We start from the raw sequence: 26,357 nt of genomic DNA, 5'->3' as shown, positions 1-26,357 counted from the left end.
CATTTAAATATTCTTCTCAGATTTCAAGGGAAGCTGTTTTCAGTTTTGACAGACTGGAAATTTTCTTATTCGTGGGAATGGTTAAGAACAGTGGAAAAGTTCCTAAAGAATACAACACTCTTAAGACAGAAGTGCTAGAGTTAAATATGAGCTACATGTCAAAGAAAAAGGAGAAAGAGGACCTGCTAACTGGCCAAAACGAACAATCGCAAGAACATTCGGTTACCAAGATGGATAATAGCAGAAAAAAGTTATATGCTAAAGTTGAAGATTTGGGATTTTTTCGAGCGCGATCTTTGACATGTAAAGATGTGGGAACCTTTGTAAAGGATGATCGACTGCGTTTACGTCCTAAAGAACAAGGGTCAAGAACTCTTGATAAAGAATTACGAGGAGGACTAGCTTCACAACAACATAGCCCAATGAACTCCCCTCTAGCAGCTCGAAAATTTGGGAGGCATCTATTTGAAAAGAGGTCAAGTCTGCCAAATCCCCTCCATGTATGTTCAGTAACGAATTCACCTCGTTTTTCAAGACGAAATTCTGATTTTATCTCAAGCAAGCAAGCTGGACTCAGTGCCGAAGATATCCGAAACCTTTCCGAAAGTTTATCTCAGTTAGAAAAAGCAAAACCGAGGCCAAAACCGTACGAAGAGAAGCCATTTTATTTATGTCCAGAAAATGGGTCATTCAGACGAAACTACTGGGAATCAGAAAGTGTAGCGTTAGAGAAACGAATTTCGGATGCACAGAGAAGAAGGGTGTCCCGGGTAGAAGAGGAGAAAGTTCAAGAAGAGAGGCCCCTAGCTAAAATCTTACCACCTTTTAAATTATCGAGTATTTATACACAAGAAAGCAACAAAGCGAAGCGCAAGGAACCTGAGAAAGAGACAAAAAGGAAAGCAAGAGTTAAAAAGAAAAATGGTTCCAACGAAAGATTGTCTGTAGACGTTTCACTTCTTACAAAGGATCTCACTGACTGTAGATATTTAAGGATACCAAAAAACTCATACATATATGTATATATGAGTACGATAATTTTTTTGCTTGATCAATTATATTGTTTGCTAAGCTAAAAAGGCTAAAAAGGCTAAGCTAGATAAGTATATAAGCCGGTCACATGCGCAACAACGTAGACGTTTGAATCCATACGGAAATGTGCAATTGTTAGGCTTCAATACCTTTGTTCACTTACGGAATTTCAATCTCAAACTTTCAACTTTTACTATTTGAGGTAAGATGCTCTTTCGAATGATGATATCTTATTGGTATTGAACAAGAGAATATGAAGTACTTAATATTCTCTTGTATTGAATTAATATCTAAAATGTAATGCTAGAGGTGCAAACTTCTCATTTACATGTACGTTCAAATCTTATCATATGTGTTTCATGATTAGGAAACAAATTAAGAAACTGTAGCATAAATGAAAAGTGATCGCAAGCTAAGATAATACTCCATTTTACATTTCCATTCACTGAGTAACCAAGAATAATATGTCCAAGCCAAGGTTAGAGTTGCTGCACATGATTAAGAGTATAATATTAGTTTTGCTATCGGGAAACGCCAGCCTCGACTTGGAACTATTATCCACAGTCACTGAACAGAACTATAAAATGGAATATTAAAGAACATCTAACTATATATCCTCTATTCATAGCTACACGCTTAGTAAACTTGAATTTTGATAAGAAATTGTGTAGTACAAAGTAAATGGGAATTTCTTAGAAATAATTATGATCCAAACGAGCTGATCACGTTCCCTGAAAGGAATTGTGGGTCAACTATTGTTAGTTAGCATTTTCCAAGCATTTCAGTTCTGAGTCTACAATATGTGGACTTTTATTGTTAATTTGAATAAAGTTTAGCCATAAGTTTGACTAGAGTTTACGATCAATTAAAAGAAGGAATAACTCGTATTTAATAGGTTGTCGTGGCTGAATCATAGGAAATGCTGATCAAAATTCAATGTTAAATCCTCAATTCTGATTGGTTGACCTTGAGTTCGTACTGAAAGTCAACTCAGCGGGAAAATTCTGATAAAATATAACAGTGATAGTGATAACAATGGTGCCTTATTATGTACCAATGTGAGTACAAATGTGAAATCACGATATATGAAGTGCGCGTTAGTTTACAAATAACTCAATGCGATACAAAAGACTCATATTATTTTTACTAAGTAAAATAAGTAGCTTCCATTTCAAACCCACCATACTCGGCCAAAAATATATTAATATACTCAATATTCAAAAATTGATAAATATGAAAAAATGATACAAGAGTTAGTATAATAAGAGACTTAAGCATAGCGCGGTTTCTACTGATTGCTATACGATAAATTCGTAGCCGTACCGTATCGGCGCAGTCTTTATCGTAGCCGTAAATACGCGTTTGAATTAAAGGTAGAAAATGGCAAGCCATTTCCATCTTACGACATGTCATTAGGTGTTCATGTTTGTAAGCTAGTACAATAAGTTTACCACTCATAATAAAAGCGGCGCTCTTATACTCGGTAGTTGAACAACTCTTCAATTCTGACAATGTGTTGCTGCGCAATAATCAGTCATGTCGCGCTTTAGTTCTTTGTTAAACAGGATGATGTAGAATTCCATTGTCCATGAGCTAAGCGCGTGAAGCAATGTTCACCCTGATTGAGAACAGTGCGGCAGTGTTCTTGCAGTTGGGATTCAACCACGAGACCCATTAAACCAGCCGTAACGATGCCACCTTGCAACGCCGCAGTCAAAAAAGCGCGGGAAAATTCTTTATAGCGCGCGTGGTTATCCATTCCCGCCACTGCAAAGGTGTTGAGGTAGAGTGCTCCTTCTGCCATCCCTGTAATAATGACTAAAACTATGATGAACCAGAAATTCGGCATAAATCGATACCAGCTTTCGAAGATTAATAACATCAGGTTGCAAGCAATGATCGTTGTTAGAATCCAGGTCTTCTCTGTTACAACAGTGCAGGATGGCTTGAAAGACAGTATAACGAGTCCATATGAGCGGCCAATAATTTCCCCTAGCCAAAACGACAGTGTGTAATACTGGAAATGATTGCGGGGATCGAATGGTGAATTCTCAAATGCAATGGTAGTGACGACACCTTGCATTATGAGGTAGTCGGAAAACAGTCCAATAAATAGAAGTACAGCCAAGAACAGGTTATTTTTGGCTGCTAGAAACTTTTCTTTCCAGGTCAAATGAATATGCATATCTTGATCTTGCGTCTCTTCGCCAATACGCGTAAACTTTACGTCATTTCCACGTGCAGTGGCCGCGCCTCGTCCAGGGGCGTGCCTTCTTGTTATTACCCAGGCTATTATTGGGATGAGTGGTAGGATAACTAACAAGATCTGCAAGGTAGTTTTAGGATTGACGCAAAATAAAGTCGTCATACCTAAACAAACAAAAATAAAATGTCATCATTATCAGTTATGATTAGAGTGAGTTTGATAGAGGAACTTCTTGTTAAAGTTGAATGCAAATAAGGAAGATATTGTATCCCACTTTTCCTGTGGTGAATGGGTGATTTCTGTCGTTTTTTTCTTTTTTCCTTTTTTTTCTTCTCATTAATGATTCATAATTTCATAACTAAATTTATCGATATTGTTCTTTAACTCATGCTTGGTTACTATTGCTACACATCTACCCCAATCTCACTGATTTTTTTAATGTTTATCCCTCCTTTTTCACACGGATAATTCGTGGCTAAATTTCGTAGGTTTACTAAGCTGAGCTACTGCCGTATGTAGTACGATTAAAACTATTAAAGCCGACGACGAATTTAGATTACCGTACTGATCTGTTATGTTCAAAAGTGTTGTCTAGACGTTCCGTTATGCAGATTTGGCCAATTGATCTTTATTTGCATTCATAATATAACTGTTTGATTCTGATATAGTAGTCTGGTCATAATTGTATATTTATACACTTTTATACCTATAAAGTCATTACGATTGTAGAGTACAAACACTAAAAGTGTGCAACACTTTGCACTATTTAGTAGTAAATAGTGCCAATTAAACAATAGAAAGTGTTTTAGTTCTAACAGGCAACATTTCTGTAATTATATCAGATCATTAGTATTTTAGTTCTAACAGGCAACATTTCTGTAATTATATTAGATTATTATCAGTTATATCAGATTCATAGTGTTTTTAAAAACACTATATTTCTTTGCTAAGTGTTCGAAAAAAGTAATATTATAATTTATATTCGAATACATCATCTATTGAAACGAAGTATTACATAAGGGACCGTTCATTATTTGACTGGGGGAGGGAGCTTCGCCTTTTCCAATTTCTAACCCAGCCCCCTCCCCCAGTTAAATAATGAACGGTCCCTAAGAAGCCGAAGGATTGGGGATTAACTAGCCCCCTTAAAACTTATGGTCCAATTTTATTTATTGTTAGATACAAAAAAAATCGAGAATGAGAGAGAAAAATTAAAGATTATTCAGTTCTATATCGAGATAACAGGGAATCCTTATGACAATACATGATTCTGTACCATAAAACCCAAAGCAAGTAAGACTTTTTTCCTGGGTGATCAAGCTAGAGAGATTCCCCCCTCTCCCAGCACGCTGCGGGGATCTCTGGCCGACACCAGTGCGATACTCATACACTTATTAGCATGTGCTGCTGCTAGTATGCCAATGTTAATCATATATCCACACCAAAAGAACACTTCCAGTCCACTAATTATAATATCCTACTAAGCTCAATAAAGTCAGAGAAAAGATCATTCAAAATCATTCTATAATTACCTGAGATATAACTTGTACCAATGACAGATCCAATACCAGTCCCAGAAGTGAAAGAATGTACTGTTAATTCTTGATGCAAGGACGTTGCAGATAGAAAACCAATCTCAGCAGTACCCATTCCCAGAGAAGACACAACGACTCCTATAAGTCGTAGACCAGGATTAGGTATAAGTGTTATTAGTAGTAGTCCGGCACCAAAAAGAACAGAAGAGGCTATAGCTTTGTTCATCAGGGACAGCTTATCGATGTAATAAGGAAGAAGTAGGGTCATGATGAAATATGGAGTGTTGAAACACAGGATTATCGAGGTTGATGGAATACCAGTCGAAGCGAGGATGTCTTGTGCTGAGATAAGTACTGAAGAGTAAATAATGTACGTGAGGACTGCGATACATAGAAACCCTATGATATCAGTCTTCTCCGCTTGCTTCAAAGGTTCTTCTTCTTCTTCTTCTTCTTCCTTTGAGGTTTCTTCGAGCGCTTTCTTGGCATCCATCTTGGTTGATGAATATTTATTTTTTACCTTTCTCTAGACACACTAGGTCGATCGTGCTTACTTCGTGCTTTTGAGCAAAATGCGTTGCTAGGATAACAGAAATATATGCAAGGTATAGCAAAGCGCGAAATTCTTAATAATATTGAAAAAACTCCGAATCGCTTTTAGTATATGTATGTTGTCTGAATACTAGCTTATGTTAATCTCCTGGTTTCAGTTCACGTAATAGGAAAGATTGTTTTAAAAAAAATAATTAAGAGTGCTTTCCGGTCTGTGACCATCATAGTGGTCCCTGGAGAGATAATTATGAATATATTAATTCAGAAAATATCGGAAATAATATGAAATTTATATAAATACAAACTGTAAAAAATGTAAAAAGAATAAAGTTTTTAAGGTTATCTTTAGGAGTACTGATCTCAACTGTGAGTTTGTAATTGTTTGGAAGGACGTTGAAGGTTGAACTACACATACATCCGCGCATAGTTAGTAGAGCGGAATGGCTTAGAAACTCCATAGAATAAAGGCATTGTTTTGCTTTTGATGTTAAACCGTACCATCATGTGATACTGACCGTGCACAATGAACCAAAACAAGTATGACTGACAATACTGATTTTCTTATTATTTTAAAACGATTTTTTTAGGGAAAAAATTCTATATTCCCTAATAGTATAAACAAAGTGCAGAACCTTTTTTCTTCTCTGTGCACGGTCAACGTCATATAACAATGGATAAAGTCGAACAATTTCCTAGAACAATAGGTTTCCCAACGATTCCGCGCCATTTACTATATGATCCCCGCATTATTAACTCCTGTTGTTCTATAAATCTCTTTATATTAACTAATATGCATTAACTAGAATGAACCAAAAAGAGACCCTACTGCAAAATGGTTTCAAGCGAGCACTTGTTTTTCGTTCATTGTGATCTATGTTCTACAAATCTTCTCAATATTAAAACAAAAACACCCCATCAATGAATATTTTCTTATAATTTTTCAGCAGTTTTTTATCAGGATTTTTAAACGCACTATTCTTTGACTTCAGAGCTTTGTTATTCACTGAATATGAGTAAATAAAGGTTGTATTGTATTGTATTGTATTGTAATATGTCTACGGGAAATGTCCCGCCGGAGGGGACATTTCCCGGGAAATTTCCCACTTTGGGGTCCATCCAAGTGGGAATTTTCCCCCGACCGGGAATTTTCCCATGAAACCGGGATTTTTCCCCGGGAAATGTCCCCAAAGTGGGAATTTTCCCACGGGACAGGGAAATTTCTCCGGGAAATGTCCCTCAAATGGGATTTCTCTCCTGTGACAGGGAAATTTCTCCTGATGATTAATTTGCATTTTTAATTATAAAAACCATTGTTTAGTCGTTATTTATTATTTTTTTAGCATATCTTACTAATAATCAATGTACTAAACAATTTTTTTTATCGGATTAGAACTTAATTTCTATTTTTTGCCCTTTCACTTATGGCATTACTTTTCGAAAGATTGGCTTAGCAAATAGAGTATTTAGAAAAAAAACCTTAAAACCTTTTAAAACCTTTTGTCGTTACTTGTTCTTTCAATTATAATTAGCAAACCTGTTCATCTAATATTAATATTTCAAACATATGTTGAATGTTTTTTGCACTTTCCTATATGCTATTGGATTACCGGGAAGATCTAACTAACTACCAAGACTAGGAGGTGGCCTGTAGAAAATACTTTCCTTATCTCCCGTTCTGTTATTTGTTTTTATATTATATTGATGATATTGGCGTTCTATCTTTCTATGCAAACCAATGAAAGAAATAACGACATCATGCAGTTCCTTGTATTTTTATTCGTTGACTTGACTGACCGTGATAACAATGCTGAAAAGAAGGCACAACTCCAGGTTACCGTAAGATATGACATTAGTTTGAAAGGACGTGTCCTTAGTTTTGTTCCAATAAGTCTTATATACAAAGCGGTGATTCAATATTGCCAATCTAAGAGAGGAATAAGATCCCAAAGCTCAAGTTGACGGTGGACTGGGAAAAAGCAGAACAAACAAACGGCAAAGATCCTGCACCTTTAGCTATTAATAACATTTTCAGTAGCCGTTCTTAATTTATTCGATAAATAAGGGAATATATCTATATATATATTCAGTTACCACGGTCAATGCAAGCCAAAATTACTTTTACTATAAATAAGCGTAAATTTCAGTATTCGTTAAGTGGGTATGTTTATTCACTCGCAAAACATCACGGGAGGACGACACGCCCTTCTAGTTAAATGCCGTTTTCTTTCGGTTAAATGCTATTTTTGACGTGATCAAGCGGCAAGAATTTTCAGTTCCACTGTTTCATGAATAGCAGTCAATAAAGAATTATTAAGTAGTATTAGGAATTGCCATAGTATGCACCCTGTTTCAATGTCTTTTGAGCATTTGAAAGTACCAAGCTTTGAAGCTAAAAGGTATGTACCCTATGATATAATCACGCATTCTAATCATCCCCTGAGGGATATAACACCTGCAGATTACTAGCATCAAGCGAGACCAATCAAATCATTTGCTGGATCAGCTTCTTCTTTTCTCTTAAACTCTAATTAAACTTCCTGAAAACTTCATGGTTTGGTTTACAAGTGCGGGGTTTTATTCGATAGTCTAGTATGTGTTGATAGGGAAAGGCAAGCACCGACCTCGATTGTCCAAGCTCGCTAGATTCTCAAATCTAAATCATAATGAATGAAAAGGCACCAAGTATATATTAGGCTTCAACTCTATTTACTTGTAAGTTAGTTCTGGGAACTAGAAAATTAGTATAGATTCCCTTTTTTTCGGAAAGTCCAATTGCTGCATATAACTATCGCCGAATTACTGCGAAGAAAATCTCAAAATAAATGCAACAAGTTTACAAAAATAATGCTATTCATAAATAAGGATACTGCTTTATGCAGTATCATACACATGAGCCGGTTAGATTGTTAAACGCGATGCCTACAATAGCATACTGACAGGCACCGAAAATCAGTAGCTCGATGGAATGGACGTCCAGACAATCTGGATTGTCCGGAATGAACACCAAAATTGAGTCAATTTTCTCTATTTTAACTATACTTATCGTGGGTTTTTCGTAAAACTTGTTATCAAAATATCATCTAGGTAACGTAATAAAGTCAAATATGTTACAATTTTATGTTACAACTACCGTTGCTATGACAACATTAAGCACCCTAGGTAACCCTTAACAGCCGATAAGACACTAAGAAAATTGAAACAAACTAGTTTTCATTACTGGAACTTTATGTTTACCAACTATTGGTCATTTTCATTTAGATTTAGGTTGTCAATCAATGGTCACCCGCAACCATACTTAAGTACCTACCTACTCCAAACCCAAAATTCATGCAACTTAAAAAATTCCTAAAATCCTAAAATTGAAGCTAGAAAAGAAGAAAACAAACACAAAGATAGACCTAAATGATAGAAATAATATCCAGATAAAAATTGCCCTACCCCTCCCTTTTTCTGGTTACCATGGCAACCAGCACCTAGCGAAATCAAAGGATAGCGCCTTTTGTGTTTCTTCTATTTTCTCAAAAATTTCCACAGAAACCGTAGGTAAACACTAATATCTACTTATATGTGAAGTTTGCTTTCTAAAAAATATATTTTTCGAATAAATATCCAATTTCAAAGCAAACGGGAATTGTCCCATCGCGCAATCGGGAAAAAAATTCTAAAACTGATTTAAAGATTTTAATGGGAAATTTACTGCCATCATATCATTCTTCGTGTGCTAAAACATTCGCTCTGAAACCCGAATGCACTTTGTTTTTGGTTTGTAAAAGTTATAGTCAAAAATGTCACTAAGGGACATTTCCCGTTTTCATGTCTCCGAGGGCCTTCGGCAGAAAAACGCAAATAATTCTTAAAATCCTTGCTCCAACACGCTGATTCTTTCGGCAGAGCATGAAAGAGACCTAACCATTGGAATAGAGGCAAAAGAATTGTCATATTTATCGAATTAACCAGTTTTTATGGAGTTTGAACTTTTTTTACTTCATTTCAAAACTTAGGGTTCGCATCAGGTCTTGTGAAAGTGTTAGACATCATCAAGACTTTCTCCAAAATGTTGTTGGGAAATGTCCCTCGGCTTACATTAACTGTGTAACTCATTGTATTGGGTGGAAAAGAGCTGGACTAGGTCTAGATTAATCCTGTAAAGTTTCGGGAATTTTCGATAAAAATTCGAATTTTATCCCACACTTCGGGAAGAATCCCCTCAGACGCGCGTTTTCGAAGAAAAATCGTATTTGCCGATGGACAAAAACAAATTAAAAAATAGACAAGATGCCCGAGAATAAGAGGCAGCTTTTGGTGTAATTCCATGAAGAATGAGTCAAAAATACAAAGGATATAACGATTTAACCTTATACAAAATCGCGGGACAAAAAGTGGGAACACGACATAATAGTATTGTATTGTATTGTATTGTATTGTATTGTAAAGAGACAGGGGATTTAGGTAATGATAATAAGAAAAGCAATTAATAATATGCATGGTTTCTCATGCAAGATCCATGGGAGCGTTTCCGACAAAATCTAGGCGTGACCTACTTACTGAAAAATCGAAAAATCAGAAAAATCGAATAGTTCAGGTTAAAAATCGAAAAATCAGAAAAATCGAATAGTTCAGGTTAAAAATCGAAAAATCAGAAAAATCGAATAGTTCAGGCTAAAAATCGAATAATCAGAAAATTCGAATAGTTCAGGTTAAAAATCGAATAGTTCAGGTTAAAATTCGAATAGTTCAGGTTAAAATTCGAATAGTTCAGGTTAAAATTCGAATAGTTCAGGTCAAAATTCGAATAGTTCAGGTTAAAAATCGAATAGTTCAGGTTAAAAATCGAATAATCAGAAAAATCGAATAGTTCAGGTTAAAAATCGAATAATCAGAAAATTCGAATAGTTCAGGTTAACTGATCGAATAATTCATATTTAGCCGCAGGGATTGGATTTCGTGTTCATGTTTCGTGAATCATTTCTGAAACCTACAACTGGTAAAACTTTCGCTATCCAACCTCCAAGTGAGCAAACTGTTTGCGACTTGTTAGGAAGTATAAAGGAAAAGAAAGCTGCAGGCTTAGATAACATACCCAACAAATTGCTAAAAATGTCCGCCTCTATAGTGGGACCATCTCTCACTGTGATTTGTCGACAATCTATTAAAATGGGCATTTTTCCTAGGGAGTGGAAAATAGCGAAAGTAACGCCTATATTTAAAAAAGGGGAGAAAACTGACCTAAACAATTATCGCCCAATCTCGGTCATTCCCACTGCTTCAAAGATATTTGAGAAGATCGTTTATGATCAACTATACGATTATTTGAATGAAAACCAGTTATTGACGGAATGCCAGTCAGGCTTTCGCTCCCTGCACAGCACTGTCACCGCGTTGCTCGAAGCAACGAACGAATGGTCAGTTAATATAGACAAGGGACTACTTAACGGAGTAATCTTCATAGACCTCCAAAAAGCCTTCGACACCATAGATCATGAAATTCTTTTGTCCAAACTATCGAATTATGGTGTAGATGAAGGCTCACTCAAGTGGTTCCGTTCTTATTTACTGACGAGGTCTCAGCTGTGCAGTGTTAACGGAAGTCTGTCTGAGCCTTGTATTGTGAGCTGCGGTGTACCACAAGGCAGTAATTTAGGCCCACTTTTATTTCTCCTGTATATTAATGACTTACCAAATTGTTTGGCGCAAGCCATAACAAGAATGTTTGCTGATGATACCAGCATCAGCGTTCATGGTAAAAATGTAGGAGACTTGGAACCAAGCATCAACACTGAACTCACTAATATACATCAGTGGTTGTTAGCAAATAAGCTAAGCTTGAATGCAGCGAAAACGGAATTTATGATTATTGGGTCCCGCCAAAAGTTCACACGCAATGCGATTCCACTATTAATATTGCGATTAATGGAGCTAGCGTTAAACAAGTTGATCACACCAAATCTTTGGGTGTCACTATCGATAAAAACCTTAATTGGTCAGAACATGTTAACAACATTTCGAAGAAAATCTCTTCAAGTATAGGGGCTCTAAAACGTGTTCGCCCATTTATTTCGACCGATAGTGCCATCCAAATCTACGAAGCCTTAATTCTACCCAAACTGGACTATTGTAGTGCAGTTTGGGATGGATTAAGTGATAAACTATGTGTTCAACTACAAAAGCGTCAAAATCGAGCGGCTAGAGTTATCACAAGATCTAACTATGACATAAGATCTAGCCATCTCCTTGACCAATTAAACTGGGATACACTTGCAGTTCGTCGTAAAAAACAAAAAGCCCTACTAATGTTTAAGACGATGCAGGGACGTACACCAGTTTACTTACAAAACCTTTTCTCCGACTACCATACTAAATACAACCTTCGAAATCATGATCATAAACTGTCAATACCTAAGCCACACACTGAATATCTAAAACGATCATTCAGCTGTAGTGGGGCAAAATTGTGGAATGACCTACCGTTAAATATAAAAGAGGTCAAGTCAGTACGAAAATTTAAAACGGAAATTGATAGTTTGTACAGTAAGAAAAGTTGTAACTAAGGGCTCCACGGCAAACATGTAAAACAGTAACTAGCTTTTTAATCGTAAATCTTTACTTTTAAATATTTTTAGGCAATCGACTGATGTTTTTACCGTGGCAAAATAAAGAAGCTTCCTTCCTTCCTTCCTAATGTAACTTTTTTCACAATTTATACTATAACTTTCAACGTACAAACGTTAAGATACAAACGAGAAATCTTAAAATATTAGAATTTTAATTTGCACAAAGTTATGAATTCTAACTGAACTGGATCGATTATGAAAGAATAACATGTTAAGAAAAGGGTGTAATTTTTATCTTGGGTAACATGTATAACGAGTTATTAGGCATCGTGTGACAAGCGACTACCGAGAAAAATTCCAATTATAAGTATCAATAAAGGCAATATAATGAAAGGAAGATATGAAGGATGGTCAGTTGAGTATAATTAGAGTTAGACTGTGAAAAAATGTTTTCATTCCTTTTCTCTCCTCTCCTCTCCTCTCCTCTCCTCTCCTCTCCTCTCCTCTCCTCTCCTCTCCCCTTCCCTTCCCTTCTCTTTCTTTTCTCGCTTTGCTTTGCATTCTTTCCTTTCCTTTCCTTTCCTTTTTTCGCTTTCCTTTCTTTTTTTCTTTCTTCCTACCGTCTTCCTATCCATCCTTCCTTTTTCATATAATGAATGAAAACCAAAAACTCACTTAAAACATTCTATTCCCCGAATTGATTTATTTTCTACCTTAACCTTGTTTGATCGTCTGATGATCTTCTGATACTTTATTAGTTCTTTTTCAGATAGTATCCTAAAAGAATTGCTAGTTTCTCAGGTAGAGTTATTATTTGAAAAATAAATGAAATATTTGTACAAAAGCAATCAATTTAAAAAATTAAAACAGCAGCTTATCTTTTTCGCTAAATCTTCTCTCTCAAAAAGTCTAATGAAACATCTGTCGTCGGGAAACAAAAATTAATTAATTAAGAGCGACTGTCTGTAAAAATCGAGAATGGTCGGACAACTGTGAAAAATTCAATTTCTCCATACTTTGCCCAAAAGACCCTTATGGTAAACTATTTTCGAAAATAGCATTAAAAAGTTTGGCCGATTTTTATTTTTGGCGAAATTGAGAAAAGTTGAAATTCCCGTACGACGGCGTCTGGCGGCCTTCCAAATGGGTGGAAAATGAAGCATTTTTGATGATCGCTCACGACCTGACGAAAGGCCGTTGGAAACTGAAAATCCCACAACTGATTTACCTATGTTTAAGCTATCAACACATATAATTTGAGCTATAAAAACGTTTTATTTATTTTTATTTTCTTACTATGCTGAGGGCAGTTCGGAGCCGCTAGAGAAAACATTGTATTAAGGGCAAATTCAATGCAATAATTCTCCAATGCGCTATACAGTTTTACAGAAAAAATAATTTTCCCTTGAAGCCCAACTATCATAGTTAGTCACCACAAAATTTCTAACTTGGCCCGCTAAAAGCCTTACTTCTAGAGAAAGAGTTCTAAGCACTACTTTGACCTATTGTAACACAATCTCGCACTTGAGCGTTACCGAGATGATAGGCCTTAGCGGCTTCTAAAAAAATGTTCTGTGCTTATAGATGACTGTCGTATTAATTTTTGCTTGTTATTCGACAGCAGAGGTATACGTTTTATAATATTAAGATGATAATATCCGAGAATCTAGGTACTGACCTGCAACAATGGACTACAAGTTACATTCCTACAGTAACGCAATCCAATAACAACAAAGGCCTAATATGATAATTTTGCAGAAAACCAATTCAAAAGAGGAAATATTGAAACAAAACTGAAACTCAAAATTATATAAAATTGATACTGCATTTATAGATAACAAAGGCCATATCCAATGTGAGTAAAAATGACAGCTGTTTGTTACGATGAAACTATTTACGTTGTTCACATTTATATTTACTAAACAAGCTTTATATCTTATGTTATGTGTGATCTTATAGTCATTACTGCATTGTCCAAGGCGTGAAGCTTGCTAGTTGTCTAGACGAGCGGCTTCGTTTGTGTCGTAAGAAATAAACGCGTGTTATGTTTGACGGCTCCATTCCACAAATATTGTGAAATAGGGAACTTTCTTACCATTGCGCGATGTCGAGCTAGCTGGTTGCTGCGTTGGTGAAATGGCTTCGTGCGGTTATTCTCTCTTGCTTCAAGATCCTACACCTTGTGGAGCAAGCTGGAGGAATACCGACAATATACAGTGTATTGCTTTGAGTGAGTGTGACAAAGACATAACGCAGCACCTCAAGACCTGTAAATTAGTGGCTGATGATTTTGTTAAAGACGAACAAACACTTCTACTTGCAAGAGCAGGTAACTGATGTTGTTTCTTTCATAACTTTCATACTTTCCGGTTCCCTGCTAGCAGAGTTCATCCACGGGAGACGCTATTAGCATGGAAACTCTACGGCAACCCCAAAAGCTAACCTTTAATCGTGTTTAATTTTAATTGAAGGAGTTTTTCAATCAGATGATTCAAATCTGTCTTTGACTATTTGTCCACACCACCGGGATGCCTGTGGTGCTCATTGGAAATGCGGGAAAGTGAGGTGTCCCATTCCAAGTGAGGTAGCTTCTCACAAGTCCTCTGCAAAAGGAGATCGTAGTGTTAACAGCAATGAGTCACAGTACATCTTCTTCATAACGAAAACATTGATCCCAGTAGGAACACGTGAGTTATAAATATGCATACTTTTTTAGTATTATCAGAATGACTATAACACCCATAATGCATTGCTAGTCAGCAATTCCGTCTATTGTCTACATTTGACAAAGTCGGGTCGTTTATATATATTATTTTTGATTATTATCAACAGTAATTTGTAAAAGATGCAAAGAGCAACTTGCCGATAAAGTGAAGGATTTCGTTGACACAACTGCTCGCAAAGGAACATCCCATGTGGATGACGCAACTGAGGGCTTCGATAACCAAGAAAGTAGTGGAGAAGAAAGCGTGCAACAGGTATGCGTATTTTGTCGTATGAAATATATGATTTAATCAGGGACATAGCGAGGTTGGGATTATGAGGAGGGGGGTGGGGGGGGGGCGTGTATGTACCATTTTCCCGCCAAATCCACAGGAATCCCGCATGAATTAATTAAATTTTGGTGCCGAAAGCAAACTTTTTTTTTGGCGGGGGGCACGGGCCTCCCATGCCCCCTCCCTACGCCAGTGGATTTAATGCTATTTCAAATTACTTACAGTTGTACCTTTTTTGCAGGGGAGCGATAAACAGGCTTCTTCATGCGACGAGCTAGCGAAGAAAATGGAGAAGCTTGAGCTTAAAGATGAAAGCTATTTTCTGTCGCCAGGTGAAACCACCAGCACAACATCTTCCGAAAGTACCCCATCTAGAGGATATCATGAGCTTGGCCAAAGATTTAGACTGAATGCTTTTCTTGAGGAGTGTAAGTTACAACCAATTGAGAGACCTTGGCTTCAGTGGGATCAAGCAAGTGAGAGAACAAGACAACGTTATGTTCAACGGTCAGCAGAAATAGTTTCTTCTGTCCTCCATGTCATTTACCCTGGAGCTGCCATCAATTTGTGGGAGGAACTTCAAAAGTCCTCGAACATTTACAATGTTTTAGGAGCGACTTCAACTGGTTCGTCTGCCGCTAATAATAGCTATTTGGAAGCTTTAGCTGAATCCTATAAAAACGCCACCAGTTGGGATACGCGCAGACAGGTGTTGTCCATAATGACAGGTGTCGCAAGCTTTCAAGAATTGTTGCAGTATATTCCAGGATTAACACAATACCGCTACACCAGCGCGAATTTACATCGACAACAGTATGGTAGAGCAGCACCGGTGCCAAAAAAGGACGCTCCACGGCTGCGCATAGACAAACAACAGTTGGACCATTTTCTTTGTTATGTTACAAGTCCACACCTAGTGCAGGATCTCCCATTTGGAGAAACACATTTGAAGTTGTCCTCAGGCCAAATCATTCCCGTACCCAATGTCATCAGAACCATGGTGCCCCAAAGGATCGTTAACCAGTATAAGCTGTATTGTGAAGAAAAGAGCTTTGTACCCCTAAGTGACCGAACATTGCTTCGGATTCTTAATGAATGCAGCGCCTCTGTACGAAAGTCATTACAAGGACTTGATAATTTTGCCGCACAAGGTGGTAAAGCATTTGAAGACCTTCTTGATCTTTTAGACATGATTTCTTCCCTTGGTTGCGATGAGGAGAAAATAGCAAAATCGAGAGAAGCTTTGAAAGCAGGAAAATTATACCTTAAAGGGGATTACAAGGTATGTGATTACTTTCTGCTATTTGAAAGTTTAAAATCTACCTTTATAAAACATTATTTATTCAAGTGTTTTTTTCCTTTGTTTAAAAATCGTAGGTACATGTCAGCGAGGAATCCCAGATCGCTGACCATTGCAGCGTATATGCTACAAGCGATCCTTTCGACAAAACCCTGCGAAAACGATGCAAACACAAGCATGACGAGAGTTGTGAGCATTGTGAAGCTCTGGATAGTGTAATCAAGGGCATAGAAGGACTAATAAGAGAAGTTTCGTTTCCAAGCAACGACGAGTTAGACGAGGCATTGTACATCCACGGTACAGCCAAACATGCAATACAGTCCTGGAAGTGCCACCAGCTAAGGTCAGTGCGTCAAGACCAAGCACGACATGACATCTTAGACACCATCAACAATAGCACCGTACTCATAATTAATGACTGGGCCATGAAGTTCATCCCCCATATGTATCGAGAATCACAAAGCGATTGGTTCGGGAAAAGGGGGATATCATGGCATATATCCGTTGTCTATCGCCGAGAACAAGGTGAGCTACAGTGGCAAGCGTTCATCCACCTAATTCAGTCTTGCAGCCAGGACAGCCCTGCTATTGTCGTCATAATGAAGCACGTTCTCCAGACCTTAAAGAACGAGCACCCCGAGATTAACAAAGCCTATTTTCGTCAAGATAATGCGGGGTGCTACCACTCCGCCACTACGATCCTCTCCTGCCCTACCATCGAAAAAGCTACTGGCATCAAAATACAAGGTATCGATTTCAGCGACCCACAAGGTGGGAAGGGAGCTGCCGACAGGTTGGCTGCGACCGCCAAGTCCCATATTCGATTATACATCAACGAGGGACATGATGTTACAACAACCCAGGAGATGAAAGACGCGCTGTTGTCACATGGTGGAATTGCTGGAGTAAGAGTTGTTGCAGTTGACAGAGTCGACGAGTCCAACCTCGTGGAACACAAAATTCCAGGAATTAGTACGTTGAACAATTACGAGTTCCGTAACGGAAAGCTTTTCGCGTGGAGAGCGTATGGCATTGGCAGTGGCAAAGTAGTAATGAAACAATTGAGGAAAGGTAATAAAATAGTTTAGATTTACACTTATAGCATAAGGTGTGCGATTTATTTCTCGTTCTTTTACAATTTATAGATTACAGTTACCAGTGGCTCGACGCGCAATTCTCCCCAGGAGACTTTAGAACAATGGCTGTGAGAACTACTAAGACGATCAAGCCTACAACGACTGAAGAAAGCACTTCTGACCCACAACAAGAAACAGCAAGCAACCTGTATTCGTGTCCAGAGGATGGCTGCGTAAAAGTCTTCCAAAGGTTTGTTATAAGGAATTGCTTCACGGTTTATTCATTTTACCCGTCAACTTATGGTGCATAATTATCTCTTCATGACAGGTACTCTAATCTTGAGCGTCACCTATCCCTGGAAAAGTGCGAGAAAATGGTTGAAAGGCAGTCTTTGTTAGATTTAGCAAAGACAAAGTACGCATTACGTTTAGAAGAGGGAGTTGGAGTCATCCCAACGCTTACGCCTACCTTGTCTGATAAGGAGGATGCTAATCACCCCGTACTTGAAGAGGGATGGTCGCTGAAGAAAGCAACCAAATCTTATCGATTTAACGAGAAACAAAGGTCTTTTCTCTTTGCAAAGTTCAAAGTCGGTGTGTCTTCTGGACATAAGGTCAGTGCAGAAGCGGTGTCAAAAGAAATGAGGAAATGTGTGGGAACAGACGGAAGGAGGATGTTTAGAGTATCAGAATTCTTGACCGCACAGCAAATTAAGGCGTTTTTCTCCAGACAAGCAGCGAAGCAAAAGAGTTCCTCAGAGGCTGATATTCTTGCTGCTCAAGAGGAGACCAACTTCAGCAACGCCCAACAAGTCATACTGTCATCTTTTCAAATTGGGCATCCCATTGCGTACGAGCAGTACGACGTATGCGCGATGGTGAAGGACGATTCTCTATATAAATTAAAGCTACCGGTTCTGAAATTAATTTGCAACAACTTTGACTTGCACCTCACTGATCCAAAGGACAGCCGAAAGAAAGCGCCCTATGTTGCCCTTTTGAAAGAAATGGTAGCAACCTGCCAGTGTTCTACTTTATAAACATTGAAGATTCTCCCTAACCCCAAACCTTCCGCCTCCTCCAACACCCCCACCGGTTTTCTTTGTTATTATTGTTAGCCACGGTTGTTTTTCGCTAAATTGATCGTGAATATTAACTCTGTCACAATAATATAGGAATTCGAAGATTAGCTAAACAAATAACACATCTACTAATCGGGACGGATATTAAGGAACTGATTACAAACAGCTAACAAACGGCTAAACAAAGGTCAGTAGCCGTACTGACTAAATTTACAATTAATTTAAAATTTGTTTGAAAATATTAGTAATCGCATTTGGCCTTTATTATTGATAAATGCAGTATGTATCATGTTCATATAATTTTGAATTTCAATTTCGTAAATAAAGACAATATTGTTAGGTTGGTTGAAGACAGCAGCGGCATTTATCAAGTAACGGCTGTCACGTATTATTGCCGTTAATATCGATTAAAATCGTTCATTTGTTTCAAATTACAAATATGCAGAGTTAAATACCTCGCTGTATTCAGTTTTGTTTCAATATTTCCTCTTTTGAATTGGTTTTCTGCAAAATTATCAATTAGGCCTTTGTTGTTATTGGATTGCGTTACTGTAGGAATGTAACTTGTAGTCCATTGTTGCAGGTCAGTACCTAGATTCTCGGATATTATCATCTTAATATTATAAAACGTATACCTCTGCTGTCGAATAGCAAGCAAAAATTAATACGACAGTCATCTATAAGCACAGAACATTTTTTTAGAAGCCGCTAAGGCCTATCATCTCGGTAACGCTCAAGTGCGAGATTGTGTTACAATAGGTCAAAGTAGTGCTTAGAACTCTTTCTCTAGAAGTAAGGCTTTTAGCGGGCCAAGTTAGAAATTTTGTGGTGACTAACTATGATAGTTGGGCTTCAAGGGAAAATTATTTTTTCTGTAAAACTGTATAGCGCATTGGAGAATTATTGCATTGAATTTGCCCTTAATACAATGTTTTCTCTAGCGGCTCCGAACTGCCCTCAGCATAGTAAGAAAATAAAAATAAATAAAACGTTTTTATAGCTCAAATTATATGTGTTGATAGCTTAAACATAGGTAAATCAGTTGTGGGATTTTCAGTTTCCAACGGCCTTTCGTCAGGTCGTGAGCGATCATCAAAAATGCTTCATTTTCCACCCATTTGGAAGGCCGCCAGACGCCGTCGTACGGGAATTTCAACTTTTCTCAATTTCGCCAAAAATAAAAATCGGCCAAACTTTTTAATGCTATTTTCGAAAATAGTTTACCATAAGGGTCTTTTGGGCAAAGTATGGAGAAATTGAATTTTTCACAGTTGTCCGACCATTCTCGATTTTTACAGACAGTCGCTCTTAAAACTCGAGAAAAACAAAAGCAAAATCCTAGATTTCTTACCGGAAAGAGTTTTAACCACCTTGGAGTTCCAAAGCGCTCTCACCTTGGTCCACTGTTATCAGGGGATAAGGCCTAGATTACTTCGTATGGTTTTTATAATATCTTGAAAAACGTTTTGAAAAGTTTAACCTTCTTGTTTACACGGCCTTATTTACTACGCTGACGATTTCTTTTGTGCCAGAGTCTTTTCTCCAAAGGTAAGTGCAAAATTTAGTACACTTCAAAGCCGATTTTAAGAGAAAAACTGGAGTCATGCTATAAAATATGTGTTGTTTGTAAAATGCCACAAACTCTACGTATACACTGCGGAATTTTTGCTCAAACTTATGTCGACCCAACGAAAAAAGAGTATAGTAAACCAAGGCTACATTTTTACTCGATTTTGAATTTTTTATGTCAGTGTCCCGGAATTTCCTAGAATTAAAATGTTTCCCAAAAGCCTTGTGTTTAAAGTATTTGATTGTATTTTTTCTCTACGTGAGGGTAGATTAGAAACGAGCATGCACCTGAAATCACATTGAGTTTCTATTAAGTAACAATGAGAATACTGCCTAATCATTTCCGAGCCGTTCCGTGTCATCGTCTTTTGCACCCGTTGACTAACGCAGTTGATCAGTCATAATTCTATTTTGGCTGTGATTGTATCTTAGTAGGGACATTTAACACAACCTGCCAACCATATCTTATTTGTACCTTTGCCAATTTTAGTTCACTGCCAGCTGAATTAAGAGTAACCTATTAAATATTCACAGTGTCCTCGTTCATGAAATCAATTCAGTTCTTTTTATTTTCTTTTGCCTTTTTCTATTATGCTCACACTTTTTGAGACGTAAATCATCGCGTGCTAAAACATGACATTTTGAGATTTTCACGCTAGGAAATATTATTACAGTTAAGAGCTTGACGTTTTGGCTGCACTGGTGACTGCCTTATCAGTTCATGTTTTTATTCATTTTCTCTTTATTTTCTTTTTCTATATTTCTTCTTTTTTTGCCTTTTCTTTTTGTCCTACTGAACCATTTTGAGCACACTTGGTATTAACATCATGTATAATTTGAGAATTGTTTGAGGTGGTTTAGCTCAAAAGATTTAGTATATGCGAGGCCCGACGCTCTCCAAACGCTCTCTATATACTTTTTCCGATCTAGCCATGATCCATGAGAAATTAACGGCAAGAAAAATCAGTGATAGATTGTGGCAATTCTACTTTATTGTAAAATCCTAAATTTAGTATCTAAAAATCACAATAATTTCAGCTTTTACAAAAAATTTTTTAGATTATAGATTTTAAGAATAAATTTATATGATTAGAAAAGGTACCTTTTTATTTAATAAAAAGGTAGGAACTTTAGTGTTTTATCTATTTAATGGATGTGATGAAATTTCCAATCTTTTCTCAAGTTTCGCTCTTTGAAGAAAATTCGAAAAGCAGATAAAAAGGTATCTTTTGGGGGGGGGGGGGGGGGTTTTGCGAGCTGAAATTAAAAACGCAAGTACCAAAAGGTACCTTTTCCTAACGCACTGGTCACTTACTACATAATTATTGAGTGCAATATAATTGAAAAAGCAATGCCAAATGACGCTATCACATATTTATTTCTAACCTGATATTACTATTGGCTAACAGTTTCATGCCAATTCCAAATTGTAGTTTCCCCCCTTAAACGTCACGTGACTACTGCTAATTATTTATGACACAATTCTATATTCAAACTTAATAAGGTCGTTTGTTTGGTGTTGCGCAGGAAACTACTAGTATATGCTGAAATTAAAAATGGAGGTTTAGGAAGCCAACCTTGAGCAATTCAAAATATATCTGGATGCAAACTACTCATACCAACAAATAAGCCAATCCTATAAGCAATCCTTTCCAGAGGTCATTAGAAGCTTTTCAGCAAGAAACATACGTCTATTTATGAAATCGAAGGGAAATAAACATGTGATGACATTATTTGGCATTGCTTTTTCAATTAAAATTGATTTTTAATACTACAGTGACTAGGTCGCGATAGAAAAAGGTACCTTTTGGTATTTGCGTTTTTCAGCTTGCAAAACTCCGGCAAAAAAGGTATCTTTTTATCTGCTTTTCGAATTTTCTTTAAAGGGTGAAACTTGAAAAAAGCTGGGAAATTTCATCACATCCATTCATAGATGAAAATACTAAATTTTCTACCTTTTTATCAACTAAAAAGGTACCTTTTCTGATCATTTGAATTTATTCTTGAAATCTATGAAAAGGTTAGGATTATTGATGTTAAAAGAAAGAAAATAAACTGTAAAACCTGAATTTATTGTGATTTTTAGATTCTAAATTCAGGATTTTACGAGAAAGTAGAATTGCCACAATCTATCACTGATTAAGAAAACCCCAATCAAGCCGATTTATTTTAAAAATTCAAAGAAATGAGCAGAATGCAAATAAAGGCTATTTACAAATCCAATCTGCGCATCTACTTAATTGTACCACATTGGTCTCGTTAAAAAAGTTATCACTTTATTTCCTTTTTTTGGGATCATGCCGGAAAGAAAGTTGTTTTTAAAAGGTGCCCATGATATGGAGCAGTTTGGTCTACATCAGATCAGTAGTATAGGGAATGGGGGTTCTAGCGCAGTGACCACACGAGGATTTTCCGTTTAAAGTCACTAACCCGTGTTTGCGTAGCCCTCATTCCCTATGAGACCCCCAGGATTACCCGTGGGGGTAACAGCGCACTCGAAATATGTTAGTTTACGCCAGGATTACCCGTGAGGGCAACAGCGCAATCTCAACACGGGCAAGATCCGTGTCAAAAATCCACCTACGGACGACCCCCCCACTCCAAGTGTGGTTGAGGGCAACAGCGCACTTAAATATGTTAGTCTATATATGGAGTGCGAAGAATGTAAGAGAACTTTTAAGAAAGAAGCGGATTTGAAAAAGCATTTGAAAATGAAGACGAAGTGTATGAGCAGTTATGATTGTGGATGTGGTAAGAAGTTTGAGACTAAGGTTAAATTGTTTTGGCATTGTCAGGACTGTGAGTACGACTACGACGACCTAAAAAGTGCTTGGTATTAGGTATAAAATATTTCCTATTATATAGATGGAATCCCAAAGCAACTTCAGCACGGTGTCAATACCCGGTAACGGTGAGATTGACGTTAGACAGTTTTGGCGTCAGTCAGAAAGGAAGGTTAAAAGGACTCTCCGAAAAGGTATAGAAGAATTAGGAGCCCTGAAAGCGAGCATAATGGTAGAAGTAAGTTTGTCAAAAGACGAGGTAATGACGACAGCAATGTTGCGATCAAAGTCGTTAGTGATATTAGAATCCACGAATCTGGATAGGTCACTCAGTGAAGCCTTAGAAGCAATAATGGAGTCGCTGTCTAACTACACGAAAGAAGGATCGGGTTGGACAGTAGAGGAGGTTGAAGGAATAGAGATAAGTATAGCCAGGTACGTACCCATACGAGGGGGGAGTTACGTACCGCTACCAACGTGGGTAGAAAGGAAGAAGGCTATTGTAAACGTGAAGAATGAAGACAATCGATGCTTTATGTGGGCAATCAGGTCTGCACTGTATCCAGCAGAGAAGGATCCCTGTAGGACAAGTAAGTATCCCACAGATGATTTAGAGTGGGATGGTGTGGAATTTCCCATGCAGTTGATAGACATCCCCATATTTGAGGAAATAAACGATCTAGCAATTAACGTTTACGGAGTCAGAGAGCAGACGATAGTACCGTTAGTTCTGTCAAAAAGTAAAGGAGAGCGCGTACATTTATTCTACCACGGCGGACACTACTCATGGGTTAAACACATTAGCAGACTATTCTACAGACATACTAAGCACAAAGGCAAAAAGTACTTCTGCGACTGCTGCTTGCTGTCATTTACATCCTTAAATACCCTAAAGAAACACGATGAGATCTGCCGCGGAGTCGAAGAAGTGGCGCAACGGATCCAGATACCCACCAACAAAGAGCTTTCATACGCAGACCATCAAAAGCAGATGCAAGTGCCTTACGTGATATATGCAGACTTCGAAGCGTTGATAACTAAGGAAGAGCAGAAACGTGGTGCTACGAATAAGGTAGGATTACACGAGATCTGCTCCTTTGGTTACATAGTAGTCAGATCAGACGGTAAAGCAAACCCTCCTGTGATTTACCGAGGTAAGAACGCAGCTAATGAGTTTCTAGAAGCATTACGAGAAGAGGAGGGGGAGATTAGAGAACAATTAAGACGTCCAAAGAAGATGGAATTTACCAAAGAGAACCAGGAGGCTTTTAACAAGGCAAAAAAATGCCACATTTGCCAACATACGCTTCTTCAGTTTGGAAGACGAGCCAAGAAAGCGTGGGATGAAGATGGAAAGTATCTAGGAGAAGCTCATTTTAAATGCGGGAAGTATGCTAAGAAAGGTGAGAAGCCGGGAAAGCCCTCCACGCACTGCATTCACTGCCACAAAGCATTTGTTGAGGATTTCTATGTGGATAAGGTTAGGGATCACTGCCACATCACGGGTAAATACAGAGGAGCGGCTCATTGGAAATGCAATATAAACTTCAAAGTAAATCCAGACATGGAGATTCCGGTGTTCTTTCACAACCTCCGCGGTTACGACTCCCATTTGCTACTACAAGGAACAGACGGCTCCGACGTCAAATGCATACCCAACAACAAAGAGCGCTACATGTCCGTAACTGTGGGTAAGCTAAAGTTCTTAGATTCGCAGCAGTTTATGGCGGACTCCTTAGCAAACCTCGTAAAGTATAACACCAACTTTCCCATTTCCAGTCAATATGGCGCGGAAAGGAAAGGAGTCTACCCATACGAATACATGGATTCCTGGGATCGATTCAAAGAGTCCCTACCACCCAAAGATCGCTTCTACAGCACCCTAAACGAGTCCGGTATAAAGGATGAGGAGTACCAGCATGCGTTAGACGTGTGGGAAAAGTACTCCTGTGAGAACATGGGGGACTACCACGACATCTACCTAAGGTCTGACGTAGTGCTGCTCGCAGATGTTTTCCAAAGCTTCAGAAAGATGGCTATGGAATATTACGGATTGGATCCCGCTAATTTCTACACGGCTCCTGGGCTCAGCTGGAGTGCTTTGTTAAAGAAGACAAATGCGCAGTTGGATCTCCTAACGGAGTACGACATGTATCGGTTTATGGAAGACGGTATTCGTGGCGGCGTATGCGGACCCAGCCGACGTTACGCCCGCGCAAACAACCCCTTAGTAGAGCACGACCCAGAGAAACCAACCACATACATTTACTACCTGGATGCGAATAACCTTTATGGTTGGGCAATGTCACAGTACCTACCTGTGAGAGACTTCGAATGGGATCCAGTGAAGCCGATAGACTTCTACATGCAGGTAGGAAAGGAGGAAGACAAGGGTTACGTCTTAGAAGTGGATCTGGAGTACCCAGAGCGCCTGCACGACGAACACAATGAGTTCCCCTTAGCACCAGAAGCGATAGAGATACCATTTAAGCAGCTAAGTCCGCTGCAAAAGCAAATGTGCCCTGGTTACAAACCGTACAGGAAACTAACTATGAACCTGATGGATAAGAAGAAGTATGTGGTACATTACCGCAACCTGCAGTTCTACGTGCGACACGGAATGCGCGTAGAGAAGATCCACAGAGTCCTAAAATTCACGCAGGAACCCTGGATGCGCCCCTACATTGACTTTAACACGCAAAAGCGTACCGCAGCGAAAAATGACTTCGAGAAAAACCTCTTCAAACTGATGAACAACAGCGTGTTCGGAAAGACAATGGAGAACATCCGCAAGCGCGTAAGCGTAAAAATAGTCAGCACCAAAGAGGAAGCAGAAGCATACGTGTCACAGCCAGGCTTCGTTAGATACGTAGAAATGCTGAACTTCTACGTGATTCACATGAAAAGGGCAAACCTCTTACTAAACAAGCCCGTTTACACAGGCTTTACGGTGCTGGATCTATCGAAGCTGCTTATGTACGAGTTCTACTACGATAAGCTTAAGCCAAAGTACGGAGACCGCTGTCGCCTCCTGTACACAGACACCGACTCCCTAATTCTAGAAATGCAAACGGAAGACGTTTACAAAGACTGCCTCCCCGACATAGACGAGTACGACACCAGCGGTTACCCGAAGGAGCACTTCCTTTACTCTGCGAAGAATAAGAAGGTAATTGGGAAGATGAAAGACGAAATGTTAGGAAAACCCATAGTAGAGTACGTGGGTCTGAAACCAAAGATGTACAGCGTGCTAAAGTTAGACGGCGTAGAAAAGAAAGCTAAAGGCGTAAAAAAGTACGTGGTTAAGAAGGACATTACGCACGAGTCCTACCTCAACGTATTACGAACACGCAAGGAACAGCGGCATAAGATGAACAGCCTGCGCAGCTATGGTCATCAGATACATAACGTCACGCAGGAGAAGGTGTCACTGTCTGCATTTGACGGTAAGCGATGGATGTGTGATGACGGAGTGCATACGATAGCATTCGGACATCACACGATAAGCAGTTCTTCCATGACGAACCCACGTGTGGGGCCATCGTGAAGATAATACAAGATGGGCTGACCCTTCTTAGCTATTACGCTTCGGATCTGGTAAGTTTCCAAAGACCAATTAGGATCCGTAGCTCTTTTGGATCCTCCTTCTAATTCACCCGGTCCGTAGAGATATCG

General features: G+C 38.4%; 3 protein-coding genes across 5 annotated transcripts in view; 2 read left to right on the top strand and 1 right to left on the bottom strand.

Moving 5' to 3' along the window:
• Positions 1-1,033: 1,033 nt before the first annotated feature.
• Positions 1,034-26,357, top strand: part of LOC116305979 (QRFP-like peptide receptor) — a 46,520-nt gene continuing 21,196 nt past the window's right edge. Inside the window, exon 1 of the mRNA XM_031715994.2 lies at positions 1,034-1,234. The gene's annotated coding sequence lies outside the window, so the exon portion shown is untranslated. The remainder of the gene's footprint in view (positions 1,235-26,357) is intronic.
• On the bottom strand, positions 1,451-5,438 carry LOC148913177 (uncharacterized). The gene is made up of 2 exons (XM_089026166.1): positions 4,771-5,438; positions 1,451-3,402 (listed from the first exon to the last, which is right to left on the bottom strand). Exons 1-2 carry the CDS (start codon positions 5,264-5,266, stop codon positions 2,579-2,581), a joined length of 1,320 nt encoding a protein of 439 aa, XP_088882292.1. The 5' UTR covers positions 5,267-5,438; the 3' UTR covers positions 1,451-2,578.
• On the top strand, positions 14,377-19,314 carry LOC116309044 (uncharacterized). 3 transcript variants are annotated; one of them, XM_089026165.1, is made up of 6 exons: positions 14,377-14,553; positions 14,709-14,854; positions 15,114-16,154; positions 16,250-17,243; positions 17,318-17,498; positions 17,577-19,314. In XM_089026165.1, the coding sequence occupies exons 3-6, from the start codon at positions 15,159-15,161 to the stop codon at positions 18,286-18,288; spliced, it is 2,883 nt and encodes a 960-aa protein (XP_088882291.1). In that variant the 5' UTR covers positions 14,377-14,553; positions 14,709-14,854; positions 15,114-15,158; the 3' UTR covers positions 18,289-19,314. The 3 variants fall into 3 exon arrangements, with proteins under 3 accessions (XP_088882291.1, XP_088882289.1, XP_088882290.1); XM_089026163.1 differs by having other exon boundaries at positions 14,377-14,563; XM_089026164.1 differs by having other exon boundaries at positions 14,377-14,563; positions 15,097-16,154.

Source organism: Actinia tenebrosa, unplaced genomic scaffold, assembly GCF_029948245.1.
Source record: "Actinia tenebrosa isolate PJP-AT-01 unplaced genomic scaffold, QUT_ActTen_1.0 PGA_scaffold0__85_contigs__length_37466705, whole genome shotgun sequence".
Lineage (NCBI taxonomy): Eukaryota > Metazoa > Cnidaria > Anthozoa > Actiniaria > Actiniidae > Actinia > Actinia tenebrosa.
Note: the sequence above shows the minus strand (reverse complement) of the source record. Positions and strands in the feature narration are given on the sequence as shown.